The 22,183-nt window shown below is 53.1% G+C and overlaps 1 protein-coding gene across 3 annotated transcripts; it reads right to left on the reverse strand.

Annotated features, from left to right (window-relative positions):
• Nucleotides 1–1,294: 1,294 nt before the first annotated feature.
• Nucleotides 1,295–22,174, reverse strand: LOC122420357 (AFG3-like protein 1). Of its 3 annotated transcripts, none has more exons than XM_043435450.1 (16): nt 21,987–22,174; nt 18,052–18,139; nt 14,126–14,220; nt 13,601–13,750; nt 11,362–11,430; nt 10,679–10,803; nt 9,991–10,261; nt 8,194–8,331; nt 7,836–7,989; nt 6,557–6,664; nt 5,872–5,997; nt 3,563–3,673; nt 2,497–2,612; nt 1,928–2,128; nt 1,668–1,853; nt 1,295–1,580 (listed from the first exon to the last, which is right to left on the reverse strand). In XM_043435450.1, exons 1-16 carry the CDS (start codon nt 22,122–22,124, stop codon nt 1,362–1,364), a joined length of 2,295 nt encoding a protein of 764 aa, XP_043291385.1. In that variant the 5' UTR covers nt 22,125–22,174; the 3' UTR covers nt 1,295–1,361. The 3 variants fall into 3 exon arrangements, with proteins under 3 accessions (XP_043291385.1, XP_043291384.1, XP_043291386.1); XM_043435449.1 differs by having other exon boundaries at nt 1,659–1,853; nt 21,987–22,173; XM_043435451.1 differs by lacking the exons at nt 13,601–13,750; nt 14,126–14,220; nt 18,052–18,139; nt 21,987–22,174 and adding an exon at nt 11,978–12,367 and having other exon boundaries at nt 1,659–1,853.
• Nucleotides 22,175–22,183: the final 9 nt, after the last annotated feature.

The raw sequence follows: 22,183 nt of genomic DNA on the forward strand, positions 1-22,183 counted from the left end.
GGGGGCTAGCATTTGGCTCTGTCCCCACAAGCCCAGGCTGGAAGAGGCAGCCCCAAAAGGCTCCTCCCAGCCCAGGGCAGGATCTGGGGAGGCAGCCGGCAGGGAGGGCCAGTCTGTGAGCAGAAGAGTAAGAAGAGAGCAGGCAGTTCCTCCCAAGGGGTGGAGCCTCCCTGAGCAGACACTCAGCCAGGCCTCAGCCCAGATGCTCAGCCAGATGAGGGAAGCTGAGCAGACAGCAGTGGGTGAGAGGACAGGGCACACATGCAGGGCGCTATCACCAGGGGTGAGCCGTGGACCTGGAGAGGGGCAGCAGCCCAGGCTCGGGACAGTATGGGGCTTTCCTGGGGTGAGGGGAGCATTACCTACATTGGAAGGTCCCAGAACAGGCCCCTGCAGGGTCCCCAGCAGTTTAGCACAGAGGCTAAGTGGTGGAGGCTGCAATACAGGGCAAGCCCCAGAGACAAGAAAATCAACAATACATGTTCTACAAAGAGCAAAGCTGAAAGTGTTTGTCCCAAGTTGGAAATTCTATTTTTGAGGCAAACATACCAAATGATGTGGAAAATTTCATCCCCAAGGTCGTGTGTGGGCTGGGCTGGCAACAGGGGGGCACCCCTTCACCCACTATCAGCCCAGAAAGCCTGTCCCCCCACCCCCTCAAGGCAGGAACTGCTTCTACTGTCACGACTCTGATGACTCCAGCCCTCTGGCTGTGTGCTGGGGACCCATGAGGCCATTTCCACTAAATCCAGCTCCCTGGGACCGGGCCCTAGTCTCACTCCAGGTCCAAGCAGACAACTGCCGGCAGGGTGCAGACAACTGCACCCTCAGGGGCTGTCCTGTCCCATGGAGCAGCCCAGAGTCACCTTCTGGATTCTAACAAAACCAGGCCACCAGGAACAGCTTCCCAGAGACTTTCCAGCAACAAGGCCCTACCCTGAGAAAAGGGCAACCCCTCCCTCTCAGTTTCAGGCCCCTAAGGCCCCCCAACCCGGGCCACATGCCTATGGGAGTGGTGAGCTCCATCCCTGAGGACCAGCTGGCTTTCCGCTACCCAAACTGCCATCCCCTAGATTCTGGGCTTACACACTTCTTCTGCTGAACCTCACAGTGGGCTGACCTGTGAGTGCTTCTGAACTGGGCCTTCTCTCCCTGGGGCAGGTGAAGGCACCTGCACTGACCAGGTCCCCAGCCCCCCACTCAGATAGAGGCCGGGTCCCAGCCCCCTCGGTGGAAGGGTGCCTGCAAGGAGCAGGAAGCCCGTGCTTCAAGGGTCCTGATCGGAAGACAGCTGTTTGCCGGTTGTATGTGCTTTAATTTGCTTCCTGGGGGTCCCGGAGGCTGCTCTCCAGGCAGGCACGCTAGGCTGGGCTCTCCTGCAGTGGGCGCCCTAAGCCGCCCTCCTCCGGCCCCCCACGCCAGCCCTGCAGACCCTCAGGAAGGGCCGTGTCCTCCTCCAGGCCGCCCGTGCCCTCCACGAGCTCCTCATAGGTGATCTTCTCGGCGAACGGCCGTGGCCCGAGCAGCTCCACCATGTCAGCCCGCTCCAGCACCTCCTTCTCCAGCAGCCGCCTGCCCACCTGGACACCCAGCAGCTGTCAGCCGGCCGCCCCGCCTGCAGAACCCCACCAGCACCCGGGGTCCGGCCACCCACTCGCCTTGTCCACCTGCTCGCGGCAGCGGGTGAGCAGGTCCAGGGTGCGTGCATGCGCAGAGCCGATGAGCCGCCGCACCTCCTCGTCTATGAGCTGGGCCGTGGCCTCGCTGAACGGCTTCTCCACCAGTGCCTCACCCGGCCGCGGGAGATCGAAGGACATCTGGCCCAACTTCTCGCTCATCCCGAACTGCACGATCTGCAGCGGGCGAGTGCCGGGGTCAGCCCGGTGCAGAGCCCCCCGCCCCCCACCCCCCATGGCTGCTGCTCTACCTGGGCGTAGGCGCTCTGGGTGACCTTTCTCAGGTCGTCCTGGGCCCCCGTGGTGACCCGCCCGAAGAACAGCTGCTCAGCCACGCGGCCGCCCAGCATGGCGCACATGCGGTCAAAGAGCTGCTCCCGCGTGTACAGGTACTGCTCCCTGGGCAGGCACTGGGCATAGCCGAGCCCCTTGCCCCGGGGGACGATGGACACCTGGCAGACACAGCAGGGCTCTCCGTCATCCCCAGGGTGTCTCCACAAAAGTGTGGGAGGAGAGGAGACCCTGGGCCCCAGTGCTCACAGGGGGTCACCCTGAGGGTAAACACAGAAATACCCTCTGTCTCACAGTCCCCAGGAAGCTGTGGAGGGGTCTGCCTTCGGGGAGAAGCTTACAGTGAGGTGAGTTTAACCAGGAACCTCCAGGTGTCAGGTGGCCAGATCCAGACCCTCCTGGAACCAGCCCCCTGCCTCTGCCCTCCCACCCACCCTTCAAGGACACATTCTAGACAGTTCCATCCCTTGGCCCCCGGGGCAGGAGCAGGCCCTGAACCCACAGGAGATGTGTAAGGGGCCAGACTGACCTTGAGCAGGGGGTCTGCGTGTTCCAGGAACCAGCCCACCACTGCATGGCCAGCCTCGTGGTAGGCCACCATCATCTTCTCATTGGGCTGCAGGACCTGTGTCTTCTTCTCAAGGCCTGCAAGTCACACTCCTGGTGAGAGGCACAGGAGGAACGCCAGCAGAGAGGTGGGAACCAAGCCCCCACTCCGGCGTGCCGGGGGCTGGTCAGAGCAGACCTGCAGCCTGTCGGCTCCACACACACTGCTCAGGCCCACAGGGGTCTGTCCCTGCAAACCAGATGCTAAGCTGCCTTCTGCTCTGCAGACATCCTGCACCCCACTCCACTTCCCATGCAAGCAACATATGCTCAGGGAGACCTGTTCTTAGGCAGCAGGGTTAGCTACTCTATGGCTCAAGTGGTAGTGAAGCCAAAGCAAGGAGACAGGAGCGTTCTCTACACCCTGTACACTCAGTCACAGGCAGAGAACAGGGCACAGAGAGACACAGACGACTAGCGTGTGTCAGTTTCACAGCAGCTCAACTCAGCATGGCCCAGGACAGCACCGAACGGCTGTGGCAACTGCCTTGGGCTCCTGACACTACACGCCTGTGCACGTGTCACACCTCAACACAAAGTGAAGCGGACGAAGTAACTCCAGCTACCCACCGTCTGGACGGGCCAGTGCTCACGGCCGTGGGTGGGGTCATGGACGGCTGCTGGCCACGCGGATGCCTCCCTGACCTCTGTCCCCAGGATGGCACTCCAGAGATCTCGACCCCCAGGCTGAAGCCTGCACCCGCTCTGGGTATGCTGGCCACTGGGAGCACTGGGGACCCCGGCAAATTTCCCAGGGAAGCACCCAGCAGGCCGTCCTCTAGGCCACAGTGGGCACCCAGACCTGGGTCTGACTCAGCACCCTGGAGGTTACAATTCTCTGAGATTCTGAACGTTGCTCCAGGAAGAGCAGGAGAGCTGCTGGCAGGTCCCGCGTCCCAGATCTGGGTCTGGAGAGTTGCCCAAGTGGAGTACCCTGAAGAGAGCCTGGGGTCCCAGGGTGGAAACTCACCCACGGTGTCCCAGCTTACCTCCAATGACCCTCTCGATGGCCTGCTCGAAGTGCTTCTCCCCGACAGAGGGGCTTAGGTGGCGGGCGGCGATCAGGGCAGCTTCGTTGCAAACATTAGAAATATCAGCACCTGACCCGGAGAAGGAGAAACCGTCCATCAGGGGCCCAAGGCAGGCTGTCACAGGGACTCTGCAGCACTGGAGCCAGAGCTAAAACAGGTCAAGGGCGTGAAGGAAAACAGGACCTGCTCTGTCACTGCTGCTTTCAGCCAGTTTCTTGGCTCAATGATTTCCTGAGGTGTGATTCATTTAACATAAAATCTATCCATTTAAAAATGTGTACATTTCAAAGACTTTCAGTAATTTCATCAAGATGTGTGACAACTGCTGTCATCTCATCTTAGACATCCCCATCATGAAGGTGCTGTCTGGGGCTAGATCCTGTACCCAGGCTTAGCCAAACATGACTCTACCTTCTACGTCTTCAGACGTGCCCATCCTGGAAGTCTCACGTAAGTGCAGTCACACACTATGTGGTCTTTTGTGTGTGCTCATTTCACACGCAGTGTTTTCCCATGCATCCACTGTCAGGAGCATGTCCTGGTATTTCATTCCTTTTCATGGCTGAATAAGGTTCCATCTGCCCTAAGGCAGCCACAGGAGACACCAGATTCCACAGATGCTCGAGTCACTCATGTAACATGGCCAGCTCTATCTGCAGGTTCCGCCCACCGTACACACATCTACTGGTGACACGTTGCTGGACACTGGGGTGGTCTCCACTGTTTAGCTATTATGAGTAACGCTGCTGTGAACATCCACGTGCAAGCCTTTATGCAGACAAATGTTTTCAGTTCTCTTAGGTAGGAGTGGAACTGGAGGTCATATGCTAACTGTACTTCACTTCTAAAAGAAGTGCCAGGCCGACTTCCACAGCCACACTACTTCACATCCCTACCAGCAACATGCGAGCATGCTCATCTCCCTACATCCCTGCCAACCCTCCGTCTGTCTTTTACGGCCATCCTGGTGGGCGTGAGGTGGTGTCACACTGTGCTTTTGATATGCATTTTCCTAACAACTAATACCATGACCACCTTCTCACATGGTTTCTGGCCATTTGTATACTTTGGAGAAATGTCTATTCAAACGCTTTTCCCATTTTTAAATTGGGTTCTTTATATATTCTGGATTCTAGACCCTACCAGGTGCATAATTTCCAAACATTCTCTTCCTTTCTGTGGGCTCTTTTCATCACATCAATAATGTCTCTCAATGCACAAAAGATTTTAGCTTTGAAGAAATCTATTCTATAGTTTTCTCACTTGCTGTCTGTGCTTTAAAAAACCATTGCCAAATCCAAGGTCCTAAAGATTTTAAGACCTTTTACAGTTCTCACTCCACCGCTCAGGTCTCTTATCCACTCTGAGTTGACTGCTATATGTGGTCTAACGTCCAGTTACGTCTTTTAGCTTGTGGAAATACCTGTTCAAACAGGCTATTCTTTCTCCGTTGGATGGTCTTCACACCCTTGACAAAACAACTGACCGAGATGAACAGGCCCACACCTGGCCTCTCACTTTTATCCTACTGGTCTGCATCCGCCCTCAGAAGCCCCACACTGGGGAAGTGTCCGCCACTTTGTGCTTACAGGCTGTGCGGCTCTTCCATCCCCTGGCAGCTCCACGTGAAGCTGAGGATCCAGCTTCACAATATGTATAAAAGTTCTGCTCCTACGCAGCCCCTCTCATCTTCACAGGTTACATCTTTCTACACTGTGTGCCCATTAACACAGATATGTCATTATGGTTTTACACACTTGTCCTTTATACGGGATGCCTTAATTTCTCCTTCACTGTGGAAGAATAGTTCTGCCTGACCCACTGCCTCCTGGCCTCCATTTCCAAGAGAAGTCAGCTGCTACCCTTTGGTCTTGCTGGTCTCAAGGCCTCTCCCTACATCTGACCAATGTGGATGATATTGTCAGTGTGGGCATCTCGGGCTTTATCCCACTTCCTGGATGTGCAGACTCAGATCTCTTATGCACTGTGGGAAGTGTTGGCCAGGACTTCTTCCCTGGGTAGCATACCAAGCGGATGGGGCCTTATCCCCATCATCACCACATTACTTTCCTGGGGCGGTGGGGGGAGCCGGGTGGTGGGGGGCACAGCGCAAGCTGACAAAAGCCAGCTTTGTGGCCTCGGGTGTGCCCACCAGATTCACAGTCCTAAAGACAAGGGCTCACTTTCAGGACCAAATGACACAACCAGAAACCACCTGCTGATGATGTGCCCAGTCCCAGGGCAGTCGCCCGGCCTCCATCACTCACCTGTGAAGCCTGGAGTGAGGGCTGCAAGCTTCCTCGCCAGGGCATCCTTGCTGAGGCTCTCATCCAACTTGAGTGGACGCAGGTGGACCCTGAAGATAGACGACCTGCCTTTGATGTCCGGGGGGCCTGAGAGAGAGAGGCACAGGTAGCCAGGGTGGGGTCACCCGCAGCTGCTTCACCAGGGCCAGGAGGACCCTCCCCTGCATGTCTGCACTGCACACTTGACTACCCAACCAGGGCCAGAGCTCCCCATGGCAGAAACGACCCACAGGTCACATCCATTCAGCTCTCCAACATATCAAACACCTTCCTCACTGTGGGGCCTCCAGTCCACACAACTCAATCCCCAGGATGGCTGCTCTGGCAGCAGGGGACCTGGGCAGGACTGAGGTCCTAAGTTTCCAGGATCTGCTCACGAGTGGGAAAGGCCAGGGTGAATGCTTCTCTCGTAAACAGTGCACAAAAAAGAAAAGCTAAAGTACCCAACACTGTCACATCACTCCCAGCTGCATGGACTGCTATGACCTTCTCCCCATCCCAGCCACACCTGTTCTTCCCAAAGTGGGGCCCAGTCCTGCACCTCTACTGTTTCACAAGTAGGGTTAGCTGCTTTAAGGCACCTCAAAACCTCCTCCAAATACATAGCTAATGATCGAACCAAACTTTCAACCCTCAGCATACTCACCAATGTAAATCTGACGGTCGAAGCGGCCTGGCCGCATCAGGGCTGGATCAAGGACATCGGGGCGGTTGGTGCCGGCCAGCACAACGACGTTTGTGGTAGAGCTGAATCCTGGACACGAGAGAAGCAGGTGAGCCCAAGCAGGGCCCGGCCAGCAGCTGTCTTCTCTCCCCTGCACACCTGGCCCCCAACTTTCCAGGACCACTGCCCACCCCGGGAGCCGTTACAGGCAGGAAACGGTGGCTCTGGTCCCCACAGTCCTCACATCTCTGGCTGTAACCAGACCTTCCTCAGCCAACTGGGAACCCCATGGCCCAGTCTCAGGGTGTGAACTCCCATCTTAATTTGTTAGAGATCCCTGCCAACCTCTCACACCACACAGCGAGCTGCCGGAACCACGCAGACCCCTCCACCCAGGTCCTGGATGGCTGGGTGGCTTGCTGGGCCCAGGAAGCCAGGCTGGACGAGAGCAGGGGAGATGCAGTGGGGAGAGGATGGGGGTGCCCAGCAGGATGAGGGCCTGACTCACCAGCACTCTTCCTCAGAAAAGCCTGCTGGGCCCCTGAGCCGCCCCAGGACCTGGGATTCAGGGAGGGGCCCCCCATGCCTCAGTCGTCTGAGTAGATATTTCCTCCTGGGAGGCTGGGGTTGTGACCCATGCTGGGCAAAGACTGCCATGTGACTAGCCCCAGGGGAAACCCTGTTCTGGTCGATGACACTCCTGAGTGTCACCCAACTGGCTGCCAGGGAGAAGCTGCGACCCGGACTCAGTGGGCAGAGAGTTCTGGAGGCCATGGCCACTCTCCCGGCCCAGGCACCTGCTCCCCATGATTCTCCCAGGCCCTGGCCCGGCAGTCAACTGTGATTATGAATCCAGGGACCCACGGATTCCTCCCAAATGACCAACCTGGGGTCATGTTGGGTACCTTGACTCAACTCCAAAGCCAAGTGAGCACAGGACCTGCCAAAGGTCCAGTCAAAGCTTCTCCAAATCCGAACCTGGCACAAACGCCCAGACCCTCCCCGAGAGGCGGCAGCAGGCCCACGGCTGTCACCCGGACCAGACCCTGCCCGAGCAGGAGTCCCGAGGGGGAGACAGGGTTCTGGAGCAGGAGGCAGAAGGACAAAGGCGGCAAGGACACAGCCTGGGCATCAGCCCTCATCCGGCTGCTGAGCTTGGAGGGCAGCTCCCTGCACTGTGGGGCCTGAGGACAGCATTCCTCAGACTGTGCGAGCAGGGCTCTTGCCTGGGGAGCTCTGCCCAGAGAGCAAGCCCACTCACCGTCCATCTCCACGAGCAGCTGGTTCAGGGTATTCTCCTGCTCGCTCTGGCCTCCAAAGTGCCCACGCCCACGCTTCCGGCCAATTGCATCAATCTCATCAACGAACAAGATACAGGGAGCATTTTTCCGGGCCATTGCAAACATGTCACGAACCTGAAATAGGAGTCCAGTGTGCTCTGTCACTGGCACCAGGACAGGACTAAGTTCCCTGGGCTGAGGCCCCACCTCTGGGGCTTGACTCCCATCTCGGCTGCTCTGTCTGCCCGCCAGGTCGTCTTTACATCCATGCTGTGCTCTGCGCCCATCCCCAGGGTCCCACCCAAAGGCCAGGGCAAGGACAAGGGTGCCTTTACCTACCCGAGCTGGGCCAACACCCACAAACATCTCCAGGAACTCAGACCCATTCACGGTGATGAAGGGCACACCAGCCTCCCCCGCGGTTGCCTTGGCAAGAAGTGTCTTGCCGGTACCGGGAGGACCTGTGAGCAGGGCTCCCTGAAACAGAAAGGCGACACCTGGTTCTGAAAGGGGAGAGATGGGGCCAAGCAGAGTCTCGCTCAACTGACTCCTCAGCCTACTCCATGCTTTCGGCCAAGGTGTGCCTTCCGTTTGAAACCCTGCTTGTAAGACAAAGGCACATTTATCATGAAAAGTTCAAATGCTGCAGGTAAAGGAAAGGCCCCCAAAGCCCCAGTCCAACCAAGCAGGTTATTTCTTCAAGTGACGCTCCCAGGGCAGGACTCAATGGATCTCACGGTCCAACATTTACTTTAACAGTTACTGTCAAATTGCTCTATGAAACACACCAACTCACACCAGGACGAGCAAGAGGCCCTCCCCACACTCGCTCCTGTGATTCTGTTCAGCACGTCCGACAGTGGCACCTGCGTGTGGTACTGTCCGCAACCTGCCTGGTTCTACACTGACTCAACACTGAAATTCACACCCCAGTAACACACCTCAGTATTCCTTTCATGAGGAGGGACTTAAAGGGGGGCTTACACTACTTTATTTCTAGTTGACAGTATGGGTTAATATCTACTTATTTCAAAAGAGACCAAAAAGTTGTTTTTCCTAAGTCTGTAAAAATAAAAACAAAACATATAAAGGTGGGGAGGATGAGGGAGCCTCAAAACAAATTCACAAGGTGCCAGGTCCCCAGGTCCCCATGAACATGGATATGGACTCACAGAGGGTCTCCACAAAGCAGTGGGTCATGGGACCAGGGGATCCCTGGGCCCGCCACACCTGAGCTTTCCAGCCAACCTTACCAGGTGGCCAAAGAGAAGCACAGGTCTACTGCCCACTAATCTCCAGAGGTCAGTCACGTTCTCCTGCTGTTCAGGAGTCTCAGGGAAACACACAGAGCTACCAGGAAAGTCAGTGCACTGAGTCTCCACCCTGGAGAGCTTGCGGCCTGGAATAGAGCCCAGAGACACCTTGGGGCGGGGGGGGTGTGGGGAGTAGAGGGGCGGGGGGCCGCAGTCTGTGAGCCTCTTCACAGACCTTTCTGTGAAGGGGATTCAGCTTCTGCCAGGCCCTCCAAACGTCCATGACACCTAGAAGCACCCCAGGGAAAGACAGCGGCCACAATCTCCACAGTGCCACTTCCTATGTGCAGAGCCTTGACCCGTATCCATAATGCACACCTGTCCCACTGCTGAGTCGTGGGTTTTCTGACAGGCAGCTGACCCCAGACCCGTTCACGGTGGTTTGTACTTGTTGGTTCTTTATTTTCTGGGGTTTTCTGGCTACGCCACACAGCTTGTAGAATCTCAGTTCCCCAACCAGGAACTGCACCTGGGCCCCAGGAGTGAAAGCACGGTGTCCTAGCCTCTGGATCAGAAAATTCCCTGCACTTGCTTTAATTATATACTTCAACAATAAATAATAGAATAGAAAGTCGTTTCTTCAAAAACGAAGCTAAAAATGTTATATAATAAAGCAATCAAGGCAAATTATTAAAGAAAAAAATGCTGTCAAACTGAACGGACAAAAAACTGAAATAGTAAGAAAATGTCATAAAAATACATGATTCTGCACTTAGAACTGCTTCGAAGTTCTCAGTTCAATTTAGAGAAACAACACTACAGACAAAGGCTTTCCTGGTGGCACGCTGGTAAAGCATCTGCTTGTGCTCTCTCAAGTCAGTACCTTTGGAATTTTGGCCCCAAGGTCCTGGTACTGTTTGGGGTTCTTCAGGAAATTCACAAACTCCATGATCTCCAGCTTGGCTTCTTCGCAACCAGCCACGTCTGCAAACCGCACGCCGATGTCATCCTTGATGATTTTGGCTATTGTCTCACCAATGCCGAAGAGGCCTCCTCCTCGCCTACCACGCCCAGCCCCCATCGGACCCCTCCTCATGACATAGAGGAAGATGCCAATCAGGAGAAGGGTGGGCACCAGGCTTCGCAAGAAAGACCTAGAAAGGCCAAGAAAACCATCTGTCACATTTCCTTGAGAGACAGGCCGTGAACAGTGGACTCTGCTACACAAAAGCAAGCACCATCCATCTGGACACACAGCCTCACCCACTGTAAAGGGTCCTGTCCACGCGAATCTGTCTGCCTGATTTCCCCTGTGGGCAGGGCAGGGCAGGGCAGCCGTGGCCTGCCTCCAGAAACCCCCTGACCCAGCCTCCTCCCAGCTAGTTCTGCCCTGCTGCCACACCACAGCCCTCAGGCTACCAAGCTGAACATTTCCCCACCAGTTCTTTCCCCAGTAAAAACACAGCTAACAAACTTGTCTTTCCCACAGACACTGACTACCAGCAGACACCTACAACATGCCTGAACAAGTTCAGCGTGTCCAGCACCAGGGCCCGACCACACCCGCTCACCCATCGCTCTCAGTGGTGTAGACCACAGCCGTCTGATTGGGGGGCTCAATGCCTAGCTCCCACTGGGCAGTCTGCAGGTTGCGCTCGAAGGTGTCCACACTGCCAATGCTGAACCATGCATACTTCTGCAGAAACCAAGGGGCCAAGCGATGGAGGGGGCCGCCCCTCATGGCCACCACCCGCTCCCCAGCTTCTCTCACAGCAAAGTCCTGAGTGGCTCTGATGGGCCTCCTGTCCTGGCCCCAAACCATAGGCTTAGGTTTGAGGTCAAAGTACAAATGTCTATCAATGGCTGAGTCTGCCTCTGTCCCCTATCTGTCATTTTAGTCTCTCCTCTCAGAGCTCAGCTGGTGACTGTCCATGGTATTGGGCAAAAGTGAAGCATAGTTACAGCTTCATTAGAGTCCTATGCTACCTGGAAGACTGTTCTCTACAGGCACATGGGCACAGGTGGGTGCTGGAAAGTGAAGCCAGGAGAGGCATTTCTCCAATAAAACAAAAAACTATCACGTATTCTTTTTCAGGTCACACGGCTTGTGGGATCTTAGTTCCTGAACCAGAGGCCTTGGCCATGAGGGCCCCTGGTACTAACCACTTGACCATCAGGGAGATCCCAGAAGACTACACCTTACACTGACACCGAAACCTACACGTGGAAGACTGGCCTTGACCCCAGCCCTCACCTCAGGTGATGTCCCAGGGGCAGGAATAACACGCACGAACTGTTTATTCACGACTTCCAGCCGATCCACCTAGAAGACAGACAGCCAGTTAAGGACCAGCACAGCACCCTGGGCCTCGGTCTCAGTCAAGCGCCACACGCACAGGTGGCACCTGTCCCAGCGCAGCTCACATTCTGCAGGACAGTTTTGGCTCTGTCTTCCTACCAACATGGACAATTCTAGCCTGGGATTATGGCAATAAACAGGAACCGATTCAAGAAGAGGAATTAAAATGTGGCACATCTGAGCGCTAAGCCTTCAAACTGGCTTAAAACTCCAAAAGGAGGGGAGTTCCCTGTGGGTAGGAGGGGAGTTCCCTGTGAGTAGGATCCTAAAATAAGTCTTAGGCTCTCCTGGTTCAATCGCTGGTTGGGTTGGGAAGCTGAGATCCCGCAAAATGTGCAGCATGGCCAAAAAACAAAACAAAAAATTTCAAAACACTCCAAAAGGAACACAGATGAAAGTCTTGTACTGACAGGATAGCTGATCCCGTAACACTCAGTCCATCCGGTTACAGCCCACCACCTGGAAGCCACACACCCTCTGGGGAGCTTCAGACACGGCCTGCTGTCACTACCTCATTAACCACGATGACAAAGCTCCTTCTGGAAAACACTGGAACACTCAGGATTGCGCGGTGAGGACATGATCCTGAATGTGGAACTTCACCGCCACCCAACACGACTCCAGAAACCATGGCAGACAGAACTCCAGGCGACTGCCCCCTTGGTTTCTCTTCCGCCAACATGCAGAGCCCCAGCCAGCCAGGCCCATCAGCTCTCAGGTTCATGAGATGAGGGCGCAGCATGTCCTCCTGGCCCTGCAAGACTCCTGCCAGCTGACCCCTCATGCCTCCCTACCGCAGTGCTCACTGCCGGTGTGCTAACGGGACACAGGGCACAGAAGTGAGCAGCCCTGCCTTCAGACTGCGGCCAACGGGGTCACAGGAAAAGGCCCCTGGGCGTGCACAGACAGTGACTTCCTGCTTTATACTTTTATTTCCCCAAATGCTTTGCAGCAAGCACATATTACACTTGTGACCAGGAAAAACAACGATGCTGCTTGAAACAAAGACTGCAGGGACTTCCCTGGCAGTGCAGTGTAAGACTGTGAGCCTCCACTGCAGGGGAGCGGGTTCCATCCCTGGGCGGGGAACTGGATCCCACATGTCCCACCACGCAGCCAATAAGTAAAGAACTGAATAAAACGAAGACTGCTACTGAGGTTTTGTTATAGCTTTTTGTTCCCAAACAAGCCTTTCACAAAAGAACCACCGGTCCAGGCCAGGGACCTCTGCACATAAGTTCACTTATTTCTATGACACCCTGAGATTTTATCAGACTCTTCAGACAGCTCAGAGGGGCTGGAACAAATCGCAGCCCTCAGGTTCAGGTGCTAGACCCTCCCAGTGGATGTGGAAGTCCCCTTATGTGAGGGGACTAGTTAGGCCAGGCGAGCGTCAGCTCCCAATCAGGCACCACAGGTGTGGCCAGGGCTGCATTAGGTGTGCTTGAGTGGGGGATGGACAGGTCACCCTTCTGTGCTCCGGGCCGTGCTGTGCTCCAGGACAAGCATGTCACTGTCAGCCACGTAGACCTCAAGGAACATCTGGAACCAGTCCAGGCCACAAGCACAGGAGGACACCTGTCTCCCCCTGCCCCTCTGGCCACACCTGCTGGGCACAGGTCCTCAGCAGAGGGGACTGCAGCAGCCCTTCCCACACCGCGTAGAGACTATCACCACGGGCCTCCCTGAGGACAGAATGTGGACAGACCGCAGGGCAAACAAGAACTCCCTGCAGATGTCACCACACAGCAGGAAAGCCCAGCCTTCACAGTGCGCTGCTCATGCAACGGGGAGCAAGGTCACTGTGCTTGTGAAGGTGTACGCTCAAACCTGAGTGCGGGGAGGATGGGGGACTCCACTGGGTGTGACTCAGAGCCAGTGCTGGCCCCCACTGTCCAGGGCCTAGCAGTGGGCCAGGGGTGCCCTCAAGGAGAAAGGCTCTGAGTCAGATTCACAACTGGAGTGTCAAGATTCACAAACAGAACCAAGTGAAAGTAGAAGCCAGAGCAAACACACAATGACTGAGTGTTTCAGGGAGCAGGCAGGTGTGGGGGTGCAGCAGGGTAGTCACATCTGCACCCCGAGGCCAACAGGCCACCTCCTTCCAAGGCCAGCAGCATGCAAATCCCCTCACCAGACCTCTCGCCAGGTAATACTGCACAAAGTGCTTCCAAGTGATTTCCTTCCCAGGATCTCGGAAATAGAAGTAGAGAAATCCCGCAGCAACACCTGCCCCCAGCACGGCCAGACTGCGGAGATCCTTGTCGTCCCAGGGAGTCTCCCCCTGCGGGGAGAGAACACAACATGGGCTACACTGAAAGACAGCAGCTCTCTCACAAAAATGCCCTTCCACAGACAAGGGAGAGGTCGCCAAGCCCTCCACCCAAACCACACCTCCCCCCACCGGCCTCCATGGGCGCAGCCTCTGCCGGCGTGTAAGGCCACGGCAGCTCCCAGGCTACTCAGGAAAAGCAGCTGGCCTTCCTGAAACCATCGCTTCTCTGGGTCTTTAAACACTATGATGGAGATCTTAGTTTTAGAAATTAAATCCACCACTTAGAATCTTTGAATTAGTTTGTACCAAGCCCAAGCCCGCAGTGACTACTTCCTCAGAAAAGTGACAGGCCATCTGGAATTGGCCCTCTGGACACACACAAACCTTCTGCATCCGTTTCCACCAGGCAAAGTCATCTTGCTTTCCTCTTCTCTTCCCTCTGTCTGCTCCAGAACCAGCATCCTTTGGTTCATTAGTTCCTAAGAAAAAACAAACTCTGACCTCAGGGAACGGTCACACCTAACTGTCCAGAGGAGGAGGATTCAGAGAAAAGAAGAATGCTTCCAAAACACAACTTCCCCAACACTGCTGCCTCCTGGAGATAAACAGGGACCGTAAAGGAAGTGCAGCGTGTGGCAAGGAGCAGAGCTTCTCAAGGTCAGAGGAAAAGCTGCAGGGCCCTCCTGCGATCAGGGCAGGGGCCAGGGTAGTGGAGACTGCAAGCCTACACCAATCCCAGACAGTTCCAGACAAGAAGGGAAATTTGCAACAGTTTCTTACGCTTTCTGAAATCATGAGTGACTGTATGTGTGTGCCAGGTGAGATCTAGGAGGTGTTACCTTATGGTTTGCTTTTCTCTGGCTGAGCCTCATGGCTTTCAGGATCTTAGCTCTCCAAACCTGGGCCCTTGGCACTGAAAGCGTGAAGTCCTAGTCACGGGACCACCAGAGAACTCCTTAGGCTGGCACTCACGTCACCGCCCCTCAGAACATTTGTGACGCACAGACTAGATGACTGAACCCAGTCCCCAAGCCTCTTTCTTAACGTGTGCATGTAAAGTAGTAACAGCTCAAACCATACCAGGGCAGCCCCAGAAACACTCCTGGAGCCCCCCACCCTTCCATCAGGTGCCAAGAATGTCCTGGGGCGATGGGTCTCACTCAGGACACACCCATCTGTGGTCTAAAGCTCCCACTACCTCCAAGTACAAGCTAAGGGTCAGGTGGCCTGAACCGTCCTGCAAAGCTGGGCACAGACAAGGAGAAACCCTCCTCTTGCCAGGCAACTAAGTTAACTATTCCTCCCATTAAAACATCCAGAAGGCATTTCAGCACACACGCAATGACAAAAAGAAATAACACAAGATCGTTACTCTGGTGCAAAACCAGACGGAAAGAGTTGAGAGTGGAGAATACACAGGAAGGTGTTTTCCCATATGAACTTAGGAAAATAACCCAAAACAGAAAAAAAAAATCATTCCCCTGAGAAAAGAAAAGGTGGAAAGACAGGTGTGAGACAAAAATCACTTTCTGTCCCCGTCAACAGCAGCAGACACAGGGCCTGAGCACGACACTCGCATGAGCTCCAGGGCCACAGCAGCCCCTGACGTACAGGCACCACTGCAACAACCATTAACTCAGAGCCCCAAAGCCCAGAAGACCCCAGGAAAGGCCAAACTCAGGATGGGGTAGAGCGAAGATCCACATGCATAAACATGAAGGACAAAAAACGAAGTCCTACAGTCACAGCAAATCACTTCCCAGTGAGCTCTGCACACCTCTTCTCTTACACTGCTCCAGGCTCCCCAAGCAGGACGACACCACTGCACACCCCCCACATCACCAAACTGTGATATGACTTCAAAGACAGGTTTGTCAAGGCTTCGGATCCACACAAGCTATGCAGGTGCAAAGGAAGGCAGTGAGGCCATGTCCACAAACCAGTGAAGGGAAGGAAGTGCTGAGACCACCTGCACACGAGCCCACCTGCTTACCACCTCCCAAGATTAACCCAAAATTAATGAATGCTTCAAAAATTCTCAAATGTGGGACTTCCCTGGTGGTCCAGTGGCTAGGATCTTGCGCTTCCACGGCAGGGGGCCTGGGTTCCATCCCTGGTTGGGGAACCCAGACCCCATATGCTGTGTGGCATGGCCAAAAATAAATAAATTAATTAAAGTTTAAAAAAATAAAAAAATTCTCAAATGTAAAACTCTGACAGTCTGATTGGTCAAATTGTTCCTTTTATGAGCTGTTGCATTTCTAATTCTGTGTTTCTTCTACTCCTCTTAAAGAATTTCTCAAACCCATAGGGACAAACAATGAGATTCTGCCACTTTAAAAGCACATACCACACTCACACAAGCAGCCAGACTGTCCGACAGATAAGGAGGAGTAAGGGAGAAGCTGATTTTCTTCCTGACTGCAGCCTGGTGCAATCAACATGCACCTCCAAGTCCGAACTCTGCAAGCCAAGACCCACTGCACAGCCCACAGCCTGTGCTCAAGGAGTACATGTGCTCCAAACTAACTGCAGTCGACATGAGGTCTCTGTCCTGGCTTCCTGCCGGGGTCCAGCCTCGGCAGGATCCAGGGGGTACCCTCAGGATGAATGGCATCGGCGAGAGAGAGAAGACACGTGAGACTAGCCTTGATAGGGCCAAGTCTGCGAGGGAGAGAGAGAGAAAGAGAGAGAGAGAGAAAGAGAGAATGACCAGACGGGGGTGCAGAGAGTCTGGAAGAGTCTGGCAATGCTTTATTTTTTACCATAGCTTTTATACCCTAAGTTAGTACATTTCTAAGGGGAAGATAGTTTAACATTACGTCAGCTTGTCCTTCACGAAACCAGGGTGTTTTCTGCATACTTCTTTGTTTACGAGGGTCTTGTACATTATCTTCTGGCCTGGGGGCCTATTAACATTTTATGCAAGTCAGGTGAATGTAAACCTATTTTCTGTTTCTCTGGTGACCTTAACTGAAAGGTAGCAGTCCCATAGGGCAACAGTACAGAGTAGAATTATATTCTTGTTAATACAAAAATTAATCTTTCTGCAAAAGTTGTCGGTTGCGTTTATCTAAGAAGTTTACCCCATACTGACTCTGTGACTTTGGTGAGGCAGCTTCTGCCTAGCACTCCTGACTGACAATTAACAACCATCTCATTGTTACCACACTAGGGCTAAGTTCTTATTTCTCTAGATCTTTAACTATATTAACAATGGTTTTTATAACACAACCTTAGCACATTAAAGGCAAAAATACAGCAAGCAAAAACACAGCAAGCAAATCTCAACCCAATAACCACCTATAGAATAATTTTTCTTATGTTTTCTAATAGGACTCCTTTACCCTTTAAAAGGGCTCTATATCTATTAGGGCTTTTATATAATCAGGTTCTTTATGCTATTTTATGGTTACCATATTATAAGCAACCATGCATATTAGTACCAAGCGCATAAATGCATTTGGCTAACAAACTGCCAGCAAAGACGTTTAAATTAAAACACTCCTTTCACCCTGAATAATCTCATAATATACCACCACCTGGGAAACTTATTGATTAAAGTTCTAAATTGATTCTTATTTGGGAAGAGATCGGGGAAGGCCTTCCTGCCTGTGTCAGAGAAATTAGGGAGTAGTCCATTGAGGCAGGCATCAGAAAGACAGATATCATCTTTAAGGTGAGAGCCGGGGGCAGCTTTTCGAAACCCCTGAAAACCTGATCCGCCTTGCCCATCAGGTTTTCTCCCTTACGGCCTTGTTAGGGGTAGGGTCTCATGAAGTGACTTTTTCGAAACCCCTGAAAACCTGATCCGCCTTGCCCATCAGGTTTTCTCCCTTACAGCCTTGTTAGGGGTAGGGTCTCATGAAGTGACTTTTTCGAAACCCCTGAAAACCTGATCCGCCTTGCCCGTCAGCTTTTCTCCCTTATGGCCTTTTTAGGGGTAGGGTCTCGTGTGTTGGCTCCCGGAAGCTTCCAAACATGAGACTCAGCTTAACCCTCAGAGATGCAGAAACAAAGGCTTGCTCCCAGGCATCCCCAAAGATTCACCCACCACTTCCTTTTGGAACACCTTCTCTTTTGCCACCTTCACTGATATATTAACACTGCAAAGACGTGGGACAGGTGACCCAGAAACGGGAGACGAGCTAAGTGTGACTGAATACATACAGAAGCTAGAAGAGGGGCGGCTGGGTCTGCTGGGCCATCACGCACCCTGTCCCCACTCCCCACAACACAGGACACCAAGGAAGCCACACTCGGGTCCTGCGACCTCATGCTGCTAACGATGGCAGGAGAAAGACATGTACCTTTGGGTGGTTCTAAACACAGCCACTGGGAAACTGACGCCAGTCTTATCTGCAGAGCCGACTGCCGAGAGCGGGTTCCCTGGAGACACTGAAACGGGAGACAGAATTAGCGTCCACAAATTCTGATGCAGCCTCTTCTCACAGTGGAAGTTCCAGGCTGGAAAGGACCAGGATTCGAGAGGAGGCATAAACCTGAGGCCTTACCTGCTTTATCTCATTAAAAATATGATTCCATGTGACTCCCTGATGGTCTAGGTGTTCAGACTTTGCATTCCAATGCAGGCAGTGCGAGTTCAATCCCTGGTTGGGGAGCTAAGATTTGTGGCCAAAAAACCCAACTATAAACTACAGAAGCAATATTGTAACCAATTCAAAAAAGACTTTAAAACCAATACACGTCAAAAAAAAAATCTTAAAAACAAATATGATTCAAGCAGGAGAAACAGAAACTACATTCAGTGCAGAAATACATGAAGAATTTTTATAGCTGTAGCTATCAAAAAAAATACTGCAAAGTAATCACTTCCTGCCTGAGGCAATTTTTGTCACTGAAGCTATTAAAACAAACATTAATAATCCTTTAAAACAAACATTATTCTAACATCAAAATCATGTGAAATTTAAAAACCAAAGGGTATTATGATTTATCTTTGATCAACCACAGGTTAGCAGTTTTGTTAGGAAAGCAAACATTTTCTGCCTGCTAACTTGCCCCAGTTGTGTCTGATTCTTTGCAACCCTATGAACTGTAGCCCGCCAAGCTCCTCTGTCCATGGGATTCTCCAAGCAAGAATACAGGAGTGGGTTCATATTTCCTTCTCTAGGGGATCTTTCTGACCCAGGGATTGAACCCACATCTCTTATGTCTCCTGTACTGGCAGGCAGCACCACCTGAGAAACCCTGTATTTTCTTGAGTTCTCAAAAAGGAAAATGACAGTTTTTATTACCATAAGCTATTAACAATACTTAACATCAGTTAAAGACAGGATGAAAGACAATTTTGGTTTCTCACTATCATAGGTCAAAAGCCATTATAGGAAAAACGAGCACAACAGACGCCATCACAGTAAAAAAACCAGCTCTAAGCACAGTCACTTAGTATTAACTGTAGCCAAAAAAACCTCAACCAGGACTTGCCTGGTGGTCCCCTGGTTAAGAGTCCACCTGCCAATGCAGGGGACACAGTTTCGATCCCTGGTCCAGAAAGATTCCACATGCCAAAGGGCAAATAAGCCTGTGGACAGCTACTGAGACCTGGCTCTAGAGCCCATGCTCTGAAACAAGAGAAGCCACTGCAATGAGATGCCCTTGCACCACAACTAGACAGTAGCCCCCTGCACAGCCATGAAGACCCAGCAGAGCCAACAGAAATAAATACTTTTTTAAAAACTGTTTTAAATGTTGATGCAGGGCAGAAACCAACACATTATTGTAAAGCAATTATCTTCCAATTAAAAATAAACAAAATTCTTTTTTAAAAGGGTCTGTTAACAAATGGTTTAAAAAAACACCCCAACCAAAGATTTGGATTGTTCACACATCCTTATCAGAGGCCACAGAGCACTAAAAATTCAGGTAAGCCATGAGAATGATACTGAAATCCGGGAAAACCGTAAACAAGGGGCTCAGGAAGGAGACACAGCAGTAATGGTGATGAGGCTCCTGGAGCCTTTGCTCCATGAGTGTCCCCTCCCCACACATAGCAAGTCACCATGCACAAGGGGACCAGAACGTAATGTCACAAAGGCTGTCACCGTGAGGGAAGGCCTAGACAAAGGCCCACAGAAGAAGATAGTCCTGGGCCCCTCTGCTCCTCGAGGCCCTCCCGTGTGGGGTGGAAAACGCAGAAGTCCGGAGAGGATGGCGAGGGCCTGAGGTAAGGTGACTGGGAGCCAGTGGTATGTGATGAGTGCTCTGGCACCCAGCCCCCAGGGTTTCCCCAGCAGCTCCCCAGAGAGGGAGCTGGGGCTCCTAGAAGTGTTAGGAGGTCTCCAGCCCTAGAAAGACAAAGTATGATCTTCAGGCCTTCAAATCTTGAGAAACATCCTACTCCTTTATTTCACGACTTAGTGTTCTGATTTGCTTAGGGGACCACAGTAGGTCAGATGCAGCTCTCCAAGACAGGGGCCTACCACCCATTCTTGGTGTCTGGATATACAAAGCCAGCATGTGAAGCTGTGCACAGCAGTCTTCCCGTAACGGGCAAAGTGCCACTGTCCTTTCTTTGTCAGGTCATGAGTCAGGTGACTCCGGCCTGTGTCTCAGATGCACACAGATGCAGCCCCAGCAGGCGCTTGCAAATCTGCTGGCAGTTCCTGCTCAAGCCTCACATCCTTCAGGAGTCAATTACCCCACCTCTCATAGGGTGGCACTCATCCTCCTCCACCCTTCTCTTCACTGTCTACTCCCTCTGTTCTGTTTCCTTCTCCTTCATACCTCCTAACACGTTACCTACATGTTGTCGTCTGGTTCTCCTTCTGGAGTGGAATGGACAATGTAGGAAGCTCAGTCAATGAAAACGTAACTGCGAGAAGCATCTAAAACATAAGCTTCCCCTTGAGGAGTGCTGACTGCTCCGGCACTTCTTTTAAAAAGAAGGCAACTGTGACTTCATCCCCAGACTACCCACGCCCGGTCTAAGCCTTCAAGTCCCTCAAAGGAGAGCGCACATCTGTTCCAGATGAGATGCCATGGCTAATAGACTCCATAGAGGAACAGCTCTGTCTGGGAAGGAACTCAAAAATTATCCAACTTCCTCCTTTCCTAACTAAAACCACTGAGCTCCATGGAAGTCAGTGCCTCATGACATACCTGTGTTGCACCCCTTAATCACTGCATTCCATCCAGCTAACAACTTGAACAGTTCCCTGCAATGCTGAGTTGCCACGTGGCCACAGATGAAGGGCTCTCCTTTCACTGATATTGCCAAAAACAATCAAACTGACAGTGCACCGTCCCCAAAATGAAGAGCTAAGAAGTAAAAGTTCACTCCTGGAAACAGGACAGAAAACAAATGCATGGGCCCCCTTCTTCCTCTTTCAATACTGTCTGAAACCAAGACAGCTTTCTCTGACCAGAATCCAGAGGCTCCACATCAGTCCGCCACAAAAGAAATCAATGTGATCACTGTCCCCCTGGGATGCTCAATACAAAAATAAACCTTAAAATATGGTCTACTTCAGAGAATCTAACCCAGAGGAAGGCGTACAATACAGAGGTATCTAAAAGCGGAGATCCGACTAGCTATGCTCTAGCGTCTCCTCTCCTATAGAACAGGGTTTAGTGCAGCGCCTACCTGCCGGACGGGTATAAGACTTAAATGAGACAGTCCCTGTAAAGTCATCAGCGTGAAACCCCTCAAACAACGTTAGCTATGATTACAGTGTAGAACTGGGCTCGACGAATGCTGTCTGAATCAAAAACACGTAACACTTTATAAAACTGTATCATGACGGAGAACAACCCTGTGACACTGAGCAGAAGTGGTATCACCTCTGAGCCCAGGAGGCTACCCCCTCGCAGTCGGAGCGAGAGTCGGAGAAGATAAGGTAGGCTCACAGCCGAACAAGGGCAATTCGCTCAATGCGGCTCTTGGGAGCGGGGAACAGGTCTGCAGGGGCAGTGGGCGGGGCACTGAGAGGTTGAGGGAACTTTCAAAGAAAAGGGCGTAAGAGGCCACAGGAAGGAAAGCAGATGGAGACCTGTTCGGGCCAGCGGCAGCCGCCTCAGCCGCTGGGAAGGGCTGGAGCCCCGGGGCCAGCCAGCTGGCCGGAACTGTGGTCGCCGCCGATGCGCCTCCGCTTCTGGGGCTCGGGTTCGCGCACCTGGTTACCTCACCCGCTCCCCGCGCCGGCGGCGCACGTGGATGGCGTCACCGCGGCGTCGAGAGCGACCACCGCCCGCTGGAACCGGCCGGCTGCGCCTCCCCGCTCACCTGCTGAGCGGTTCCGAGCGCCCTCACGCCTGCCCCGAACGTCCTGCCCCCTCGTGGGCCAAGGCCGCACCGCCACAGCACGGCGAGCGGCCCCGCCACCGCCCTGCTGCCGGCCGCCGCCACCAGCCGCTGCGACATTCCCCCTCAGACCTCGCGCCGTTGCGGCGCGCGCACGCGCAGTGCGGCGGCGAGTAGGT

Source organism: Cervus canadensis, chromosome 18 (genome assembly GCF_019320065.1).
Source record: "Cervus canadensis isolate Bull #8, Minnesota chromosome 18, ASM1932006v1, whole genome shotgun sequence".
NCBI classification, from domain to species: domain Eukaryota; kingdom Metazoa; phylum Chordata; class Mammalia; order Artiodactyla; family Cervidae; genus Cervus; species Cervus canadensis.